At 46.1% G+C, this 10,000-nt stretch overlaps 1 protein-coding gene across 4 annotated transcripts in view; it reads left to right on the plus strand.

Annotated features, from left to right (window-relative positions):
* The window catches only part of LOC112240960 (voltage-dependent L-type calcium channel subunit alpha-1C), a 157,114-nt gene that overhangs the window by 93,408 nt on the left and 53,706 nt on the right, over positions 1-10,000 (plus strand). For all 4 annotated transcript variants that reach the window (XM_042317427.1, XM_042317428.1, XM_042317429.1 and 1 more), the window contains 7 exons: positions 284-398; positions 530-656; positions 1,074-1,167; positions 4,455-4,581; positions 6,214-6,343; positions 7,192-7,251; positions 9,615-9,721. In XM_042317427.1, coding sequence (XP_042173361.1) covers positions 284-398; positions 530-656; positions 1,074-1,167; positions 4,455-4,581; positions 6,214-6,343; positions 7,192-7,251; positions 9,615-9,721 — 760 coding nt within the window. The remainder of the gene's footprint in view (positions 1-283; positions 399-529; positions 657-1,073; positions 1,168-4,454; positions 4,582-6,213; positions 6,344-7,191; positions 7,252-9,614; positions 9,722-10,000) is intronic.

Here is a 10,000-nt window from a genome sequence, read left to right on the forward strand (position 1 = left end):
CCAGTTCATTGTCATACCACCGGTAAGGTATCTCAGATGTTTCCTCGATGACTAGGAGTAGCCTGGAATCCAAACCATATCAGGTGAAACAGAGTGATATTTAGTTTGGATTCCAGGCTACTCAAGTATCAGGGCTGATTGTTTGTTGTCCACTCAACTCATCACTCAGTCATGTCACCCAGGTGTGTTGTTCTACATTGTGAGAGATCAGCTGACAATTGACACTTCGTTGTTTGCTCTCTGAAGCCGTACTCCACTTCCTTGACTCCACCTCCCTGACCAGATATCCTCCTGAATGTCTTCTTGGCCATCGCCGTGGACAACCTGGCTGATGCTGAGAGTCTGACGTCAGCACAGAAGGAGGAGGAGGAGGAGAAGGAGAGGAAGAAGCTGGCCAGGTAATTTGCATGATGTGTGTGTGTGTGTGTGTGTGTGTGTGTGTGTGTGTGTGTGTGTGTGTGTGTGTGTGTGTGCATCCACATCCATTCAAGTGTGTATGCCTGAGTGGTTTGGCTCCATTCTGACACAGAACGGCCAGTCCGGAGAAGCGTCATGTCAACGAAAAGCCCCCAATGATCGAGGTAGAAGAGAAGAAGGAGGAGAAGATTGAGCTGAAGTCCATCACCTCAGACGGAGAGACAACCAATGCCACCAAGGTATGTCTCAGACACACCTGTCCTCGTCAGACACACCTGTCCTCGTTAGACACACCTGTCCTCATTAGACACACCTGTCCTCGTTAGACGCACCTGTCCTCGTTAGATAAACCTGCCCTCGTTAGATACACCTGCCCTCGTTAGATGCACCTGTCTTCATTAGATATACCTGTCCTCCTGACTGTAGACACCAGTCCTCCAAGTTGTAATCTAATATTATCTAGTCAAGTCAATACATCACAGTACAGATTCAACAACATAAAATATGTTTGGTTTAGTTAGTATCAGTCTAATTCTTCATCTGTGAAAACACGTGTCTACTCTCAACAGGTGGCATGATGTTTCCTTTTGAAAGCAGTGTCTCTAGATCTGTCCGTATTGAGTCTGATGTGGCGCTGTGTTACTGTGTTTTCACAGATCAACATTGATGAATACCAAGTAGATGTGAATGAAGAGAAGAACCCGTATCCAGCTAATGATTTTCCCGGTACCACTTTACCGGTGATAAAAAGTAAGCCGGACCTTTCTAAGGGCTGAAGCACACTGGTCAACAAGCAGGAGCAGAGAACCAAATCACACCAAACCATTAAGAGACTTCCACACTCAAATCAGGACATTCACAACATTACCTTTGTTCTGGTTCTCTCTCTCTTTTGTCTGCTGTGCTTTGCCCCTGTTGATGTTAGAATGTTGTGTGGGGGGTGTGTTGATGTTAGAATGTTGTGTGGGGGGGTGTTGATGTTAGACTGTTGTGTGGGGGGTGTTGATGTTAGAATGTTGTGTGGGGGGGTGTTGATGTTAGAATGTTGTGTGGGGGGTGTTGATGTTAGAATGTTGCTTGGGGGGGTGTTGATGTTAGACTGTTGTGTGGGGGGGTGTTGATGTTACAATGTTGTGTGTGGGGGGTGTTGATGTTAGACTGTTGTGTGATGTTGTGTGGGGGTGTTGATGTTAGACTGTTGTGTGGGGGGTGTTGATGTTGATGTTAGGGTGTTGATGTTGATGTTGTGGGGGTGTTGATGTTAGAATGTTGTGTGGGGGGTGTTGATGTTAGACTGTTGTGTGGGGGGTGTTGATGTTAGACTGTTGTGTGGGGGGTGTTGATGTTAGACTGTTGTGTGGGGGGTGTTGATGTTAGAATGTTGTGTGGGGGGTGTGTTGATGTTAGACTGTTGTGTGGGGGTGTGTTGATGTTAGACTGTTGTGTGGGGGGGTGTTGATGTTAGAATGTTGTGTGGGGGTGTGTTGATGTTAGACTGTTGTGTGGGGGTGTGTTGATGTTAGACTGTTGTGTGGGGGGTGTTGATGTTAGACTGTTGTGTGGGGGGGTGTTGATGTTAGAATGTTGTGTGAGGGGGTGTTGATGTTAGAATGTTGTGTGGGGGGTGTTGATGTTAGACTGTTGTGTGGGGGTGTTGATGTTAGACTGTTGTGTGGGGGGTGTTGATGTTAGACTGTTGTGTGTGGGGGGTGTTGATGTTAGAATGTTGTGTGGGGGTGTGTTGATGTTAGACTGTTGTGTGGGGGTGTGTTGATGTTAGACTGTTGTGTGGGGGGTGTTGATGTTAGAATGTTGTGTGGGGGGTGTTGATGTTAGAATGTTGTGTGGGGGTGTGTTGATGTTAGACTGTTGTGGGGGTGTGTTGATGTTAGACTGTTGTGTGTTGATGTTAGACTGTTGTGTGGGGGGTGTTGATGTTAGAATGTTGTGTGGGGGGTGTTGATGTTAGAATGTTGTGTGGGGGGTGTTGATGTTAGACTGTTGTGTGAGGGGGTGTTGATGTTAGAATGTTGTGTGGGGGTGTTGATGTTAGACTGTTGTGTGGGGGGTGTTGATGTTAGAATGTTGTGTGAGGGGGTGTTGATGTTAGACTGTGTGTGTGGGGGGTGTTGATGTTAGAATGTTGTGTGGGGGGTGTTGATGTTAGACTGTTGTGTGGGGGGTGTTGATGTTAGACTGTTGTGTGGGGGGTGTTGATGTTAGAATGTTGATGTTAGAATGTTGTGTGGGGGTGTTGATGTTAGAATGTTGTGTGAGGGGGTGTTGATGTTAGAATGTTGTGTGAGGGGGTGTTGATGTTAGAATGTTGTGTGAGGGGGTGTTGATGTTAGAATGTTGTGTGAGGGGGTGTATGGGGTGTTGATGTTAGAATGTTGTGTGAGGGGGTGTGTTGATGTTAGAATGTTGTGTGGGGGGTGTGTTGATGTTAGAATGTTGTGTGAGGGGGTGTGTTGATGTTAGAATGTTGTGTGAGGGGGTGTATGGGGTGTTGATGTTAGAATGTTGTGTGAGGGGGTGTTGATGTTAGACTGTTGTGTGGGGGGTGTTGATGTTAGACTGTTGTGTGGGGGTGTTGATGTTAGAATGTTGTGTGAGGGGGTGTATGGGGTGTTGATGTTAGACTGTTGTGTGAGGGGGTGTTGATGTTAGACTGTTGTGTGAGGGGGTGTTGATGTTAGACTGTTGTGTGGGGGTGTTGATGTTAGAATGTTGTGTGAGGGGGTGTGTTGATGTTAGAATGTTGCGTGAGGGGGTGTTGATGTTAGACTGTTGTGTGGGGGGTGTTGATGTTAGACTGTTGTATGAAGGGGTGTTGATGTTAGAATGTTGTGTGAGGGGGTGTGTTGATGTTAGAATGTTGTGTGAGGGGGTGTATGGGGTGTTGATGTTAGAATGTTGTGTGAGGGGGTGTATAGAATGGGGTGTTGATGTTAGAATGTTGTGTGAGGGGGTGTGTTGATGTTAGAATGTTGCGTGAGGGGGTGTTGATGTTAGACTGTTGTGTGTGGGGGTGTTGATGTTAGACTGTTGTATCAGGGGGTGTTGATGTTAGAATGTTGTGTGAGGGGGTGTATTGATTCTAGCATGTTGTATGGGGGGTGTGTTGATGTTAGAATGTTGTGTGAGGGGGTGTATGTGGTGTTGATGTTAGAATGTTGTGTGAGGGGGTGTGTTGATGTTAGAATGTTGTGTGAGGGGGTGTATGGGGTGTTGATGTTAGAATGTTGCGTGAGGGGGTGTATGGGGTGTTGATGTTCGAATGTTGCGTGAGGGGGTGTATGGGGTGTTGATGTTAGAATGTTGTGTGAGGGGGTGTATGGGGTGTTGATGTTAGAATGTTGTGTGAGGGGGTGTGTTGATGTTAGAATGTTGTGTGGGGGGGTGTTGATGTTAGAATGTTGTGTGAGGGGATGTATGGGGTGTTGATGTTAGAATGTTGTGTGAGGGGGTGTTGATGTTAGAATGTTGTGTGAGGAGGTGTATGGGGTGTTGATGTTAGAATGTTGTATGAGGGGGTGTTTTGATGTTAGAATGTTGTGAGGGGGTGTGTTGATGTTAGAATGTTGTGTGAGGGGGTGTGTTGATAGAATGTTGTGTGTGGGTGTATTGATTCTAGAATGTTGTGTGAGGGGTGTATTGATTCTAGAATGTTGTATGAGGGGGTGTTGATGTTAGAATGTTGTGTGAGGGGGTGTATTGATGTTAGAATGTTGTGTGGGGGGGTGTGTTGATGTTTTGTCTGTACTGTTGCCTTACCAATCCAGGTGTCCAGGTTTGTAGATAAATGAAAAAGTAATAATTCATATGTCTTTTAAATGTTTTTACTGATGAATTGTGGGTAATTGTTATAGTATGGGGTAACTACACTAACAAACTGAAATAACTACTCCAGGTGAATTTTTACACATCTCATTCAACTATTTCTCAACTTAACTGACCAAGTCCCTCATCTCTAACACTTTCTCTCCCTCCTCTTCCCCTGTCCTCCCTCTTTCTCTCCTGCGTGGCCCTTGTAGGAGAGGATGAGGACCCTGAGATGCCGGTGGGCCCCCGGCCTCGGCCCCTGTCTGACATTCAGCTGAAGGAGAAGGCTATTCCCATGCCTGAGGCCCGGGCTTTCTTCATCTTCAGCAACACCAACAAGTAAGAGCTCACCCACAAATATACTGAGAGAAGCAGGTAGAGTCTATGAGAGGGGTCCCTAAACACACACCCCATCTGTCTCATGTCTGTCGTCTGTCTGATGTCTGATGTCTGTTAGATGTCTGTTGTCTGTCTGATGTCTGATGTCTGTCTGATGTCTGTCTGATGTCTGATGTCTGTTAGATGTCTGATGTCTGTCTGATGTCTGTCTGATGTCTGTTAGATGTCTGTTGTCTGTCTGATGTCTGATGTCTGTCTGATGTCTGTCTGATGTCTGTCTGATGTCTGATGTCTGTTGTCTGTTAGATGTCTGTCTGATGTCTGTTGTCTGTTGTCTGTCAGATGTCTGATGTCTGTCTGATGTCTGATGTCTGTCTGATGTCTGATGTCTGTCTGATGTCTGATGTCTGTCTGATGTCTGATGTCTGATGTCTGTCAGATGTCTGATGTCTGTCTGATGTCTGATGTCTGTCTGATGTCTGATGTCTGTCTGATGTCTGATGTCTGTCAGATGTCTGATGTCTGTCTGACGTCTGATGTCTGTCAGATGTCTGATGTCTGTCTGACGTCTGATGTCTGTCAGATGTCTGATGTCTGTCTGATGTCTGTCTGATGTCTGTCAGATGTCTGATGTCTGTCTGATGTCTGATGTCTGTCTGATGTCTGATGTCTGATGTCTGTCTGACGTCTGATGTCTGTCAGATGTCTGATGTCTGTCTGATGTCTGTCAGATGTCTGATGTCTGATGTCTGTCAGATGTCTGATGTCCCGTGTGGCTCACTTGGTAGAGCATGGTACTTGCCATGCCAGGGTTGTGGGTTCAATTCCCACAGGGGACCAGTATGAAAATGTATGGTTCTGTAAGTTGCTCTGGATAAGAGTGTCTGTTAAATGTCCTGTCTATAGGATTAGGGCTCTATCTATTGGTCACTATTTTTTGTCTGTCCCTCCCTCCCTACCTCCCTCCCTCCCTACCTACCTACCTACCTACCTCCCTCCCTCCCTACCTACCTACCTACCTACCTCCCTCCCTCCCTCCCTCCCTCCCTCCCTCCCTCCCTCCCTCCCTTCCCTTCCTTCCTTCCTTCCTTCCTTCCTTCCTTCCTTCCTTCCTTCCTTCCTTCCTTCCTTCCTTCCTTCCTTACTCCCTCCCTCCCTACCTACCTACCTACCTACCTACCTACCTACCTCCCTCCCCCTCCCTTCCTTCCCTCCCTCCCTCCCTCCCTCCCTCCCTCCCTCCCTCCCTCCCTTCCTTCCTTCCTTCCTTCCTTCCTTCCTTCCTTACTCCCTCCCTACCTACCTACCTACCTACCTCCCTCCCTCCCTCCCTTCCTTCCTTCCTTCCTTCCTTACTCCCTCCCTCCCTCCCTTCCCTCCCTCCCTCCCTCCCCCTCCCTTCCTTCCTTCCTTCCTTCCTTCCTTCCTTCCTTCCTTCCTCCCTCCCTCCCTCCCTCCCTCCCTCCCTTCCTTCCTTCCTTATTCCCTCCCTCCCTCCCTACCTCCCTCCCTTCCATCCTTCCTTCCTTACTCCCTCCCTACCTACCTCCCTCCCTCCCTCCCTTCCTTCCTTCCTTCCTTCCTTCCTTCCTTCCTCCCTCCCTACATCCCTCCCTCCCTCCCTCTCCCCAGGTTCAGGGTTCTGTGCCATAAGATGGTGAACCACAACATCTTCACCAACCTCATCCTGTTCTTCATTCTACTGAGCAGTATCTCTCTGGCAGCAGAGGACCCTGTCCGGAACGACTCCTTCAGGAACCAGGTGTGTGTTTATGTCTTACACACACACACGCACGTGCACACACACACAGAGGCACGGAGACAGGCACACACACAGGCACACACAGAGGCACGGACACATGTACACACACACACACACACACACACACAGACACTGTACATGCATGCAAAAACATACTCACTAACATCCATACTCTCTCTCTCTTTCTGTCTCTAGTCTCTCTCTCACACACAAACATTTACACACACAAACAGCCTTTACAGGTGTGTGTGTGTGCGTGTGCACGTGCGTGTGCGTGCGTGTCTGTGTGTGTGTGTGTGTGTCTGTGTGTGTGTCTGTATTTGTGTGTGTGTGTGTGTGTGTGCGCGTGTGTGTGCGTGCATGTGTGTGTGTGTGTGTGTGTGTGTGTGTGTGTGTGTGTGTGTGTGTGTGTGTGTGTGTGTGTGTGTGTGTGTGTGTGTGTGTGTGTGTGTGTGTGTGTGTGTGTGTGTGTGTGAGACTACACCATTAGATCTCTGGTTCAATAGACTTCAGCCATCCTTTCCCTCCGCTCGATAACTTGAAGTGGATTAATGAATCTGAATGTCTGGCACTGAACCACGCGCTGCATTGTGACTACTTTTTCCACTTAATTACATTCTCTCTATAATATTATAGCTTCTATGTTATTATACAGGTATTCATCCCAAATGGCACCCTATTCCCTATGTAGTGCACTATTTTCAACCACTCCCTGGTCAAAAGTAGTGCACTGTGTAGGGAATAGTGTGCCATTTGTGACATATATTGTGATGCTTATGGAAGCCTCTATGAGATGTACGACTGTGTGATGTATTGTGTTGACCTGCATTGTGATCACTGTTTCTCAGATATTAGGCTATGCAGACCACGTCTTCACTGGGCTCTTCACCATAGAGATCATTCTGAAGGTAACTGTTACGGTTTTCTTGCGGTGAAGGAGAGTCGGACCAAAATGCAGCGTGGTATTTTTGATACAGTGCCTTGCGAAAGTATTCGGCCCCCTTGAACTTTGCGACCTTTTGCCACATTTCAGGCTTCAAACATAAAGATATAAAACTGTATTTTTTGTGAAGAATCAACAACAAGTGGGACACAATCATGAAGTGGAACGACATTTATTGGATATTTCAAACTTTTTTTAACAAATCAAAAACTGAAAAATTGGGCGTGCAAAATTATTCAGCCCCCTTAAGTTAATACTTTGTAGCGCCACCTTTTGCTGCGATTACAGCTGTAAGTCGCTTGGGGTGTCTGTATCAGTTTTGCACATCGAGAGACTGACATTTTTTCCCATTCCTCCTTGCAAAACAGCTCGAGCTCAGTGAGGTTGGATGGAGAGCATTTGTGAACAGCAGTTTTCAGTTCTTTCCACAGATTCTCGATTGGATTCAGGTCTGGACTTTGACTTGGCCATTCTAACACCTGGATATGTTTATTTTTGAACCATTCCATTGTAGATTTTGCTTTATGTTTTGGATCATTGTCTTGTTGGAAGACAAATCTCCGTCCCAGTCTCAGGTCTTTTGCAGACTCCATCAGGTTTTCTTCCAGAATGGTCCTGTATTTGGCTCCATCCATCTTCCCATCAATTTTAACCATCTTCCCTGTCCCTGCTGAAGAAAAGCAGGCCCAAACCATGATGCTGCCACCACCATGTTTGACAGTGGGGATGGTGTGTTCAGGGTGATGAGCTGTGTTGCTTTTACGCCAAACATAACGTTTTGCATTGTTGCCAAAAAGTTCCATTTTGGTTTCATCTGACCAGAGCACCTTCTTCCACATGTTTGGTGTGTCTCCCAGGTGGCTTGTGGCAAACTTTAAACAACACTTTTTATGGATATCTTTAAGAAATGGCTTTCTTCTTGCCACTCTTCCATAAAGGCCAGATTTGTGCAATATACGACTGATTGTTGTCCTATGGACAGAGTCTCCCACCTCAGCTGTAGATCTCTGCAGTTCATCCAGAGTGATCATGGGCCTCTTGGCTGCATCTCTGATCAGTCTTCTCCTTGTATGAGCTGAAAGTTTAGAGGGACGGCCAGGTCTTGGTAGATTTGCAGTGGTCTGATACTCCTTCCATTTCAATATTATCGCTTGCACAGTGCTCCTTGGGATGTTTAAAGCTTGGGAAATCTTTTTGTATCCAAATCCGGCTTTAAACTTCTTCACAACAGTATCTCGGACCTGCCTGGTGTGTTCCTTGTTCTTCATGATGCTCTGCGCTTTTAACAGACCTCTGAGACTATCACAGTGCAGGTGCATTTATACGGAGACTTGATTACACACAGGTGGATTGTATTTATCATCATTAGTCATTTAGGTCAACATTGGATCATTCAGAGATCCTCACTGAACTCCTGGAGAGAGTTTGCTGCACTGAAAGTAAAGGGGCTGAATAATTTTGCACGCCCAATTTTTCAGTTTTTGATTTGTTAAAAAAGTTTGAAATATCCAATAAATGTCGTTCCACTTCATGATTGTGTCCCACTTGTTGTTGATTCTTCACAAAAAAATACAGTTTTATATCTTTATGTTTGAAGCCTGAAATGTGGCAAAAGTTCGCAAAGTTCAAGGGGGCCGAATACTTTCGCAAGGCACTGTACATGTTTAATGACGCCGAAAAAACGAACAATACAAAAAACAACAACCGTGAAAACCTAAACAGCCTATCTGGTGCAACAAACACAGAGACAGGAACAATCACCCACCAAACACTCAAAGAATATGGCTGCCTAAATATGGTTCCCAATCAGAGACAACGATAATCACCTGCCTCTGATTGAGAACCACTTCAGGCAACCATAGACTTTTCTAGACAACCCCACTATACCACAATCCCAATACCTACTAAAACCCCAAGATAAAACACACCACATAATAAACCCATGTCACACCCTGGCCTGACCAAAATAATAAAGCAAACACAAAATACTAAGACCAGGGCGTGACAGTAACCTTCCATTCCTTCTCTAAGTCATCTCTACACCACATAATGGACCCTGTCACACCCTGGCCTGACCAAAATAATAAAGCAAACACAAAATACTAAGACCAGGGCGTGACAGTAACCTTCCATTCCTTCTCTAAGTCATCTCTACACCACATAATGGACCCTGTGCTCTGGAAGGGCTGGTGAAGTGTTTTAAGTGTTGGAAAAACATGCCATGCTGAACAACAAACCCGTGAGCAGACATTCACTCCGTCGTCATCGATCACAATCTTTTGTCTTACGCTTCCTGTGGGTTTCTCTTCCTGGTTCATGACCTCGTAGATGACAGCGTACGGGGCGTTCATCCATAAGGGTTCGTTCTGTCGGAACTACTTCAACATTCTGGATCTGGTGGTGGTCAGCGTGTCGCTCATCTCCTCTGGAATACAGTGAGTTGGTCTTCACTATACCGTTACCACGGTTTCAATGATTCGAACACACCTAGGAATTCTCATCGACATTCATTTAGCGGTGCTCTTTTTACTGGGATGGTTACAAAATGACTGTTCTATTGAACACAGAAATACAGTTTCTGTCTGTAGTTGACTTCTCTGTCTGTAGTTGACTTCTCTGTCTGTAGTTGATATATGGTTTAGTAGTTGACCTCTGTCTGTAGTTGATCTCTCTGTCTGTAGTTGACCTCTCTGTCTGTAGTTAACCTCTCTGTC

This window comes from Oncorhynchus tshawytscha, unplaced genomic scaffold, assembly GCF_018296145.1.
Source record: "Oncorhynchus tshawytscha isolate Ot180627B unplaced genomic scaffold, Otsh_v2.0 Un_contig_564_pilon_pilon, whole genome shotgun sequence".
In the NCBI taxonomy this organism is placed as follows: Eukaryota; Metazoa; Chordata; class Actinopteri; order Salmoniformes; family Salmonidae; genus Oncorhynchus; species Oncorhynchus tshawytscha.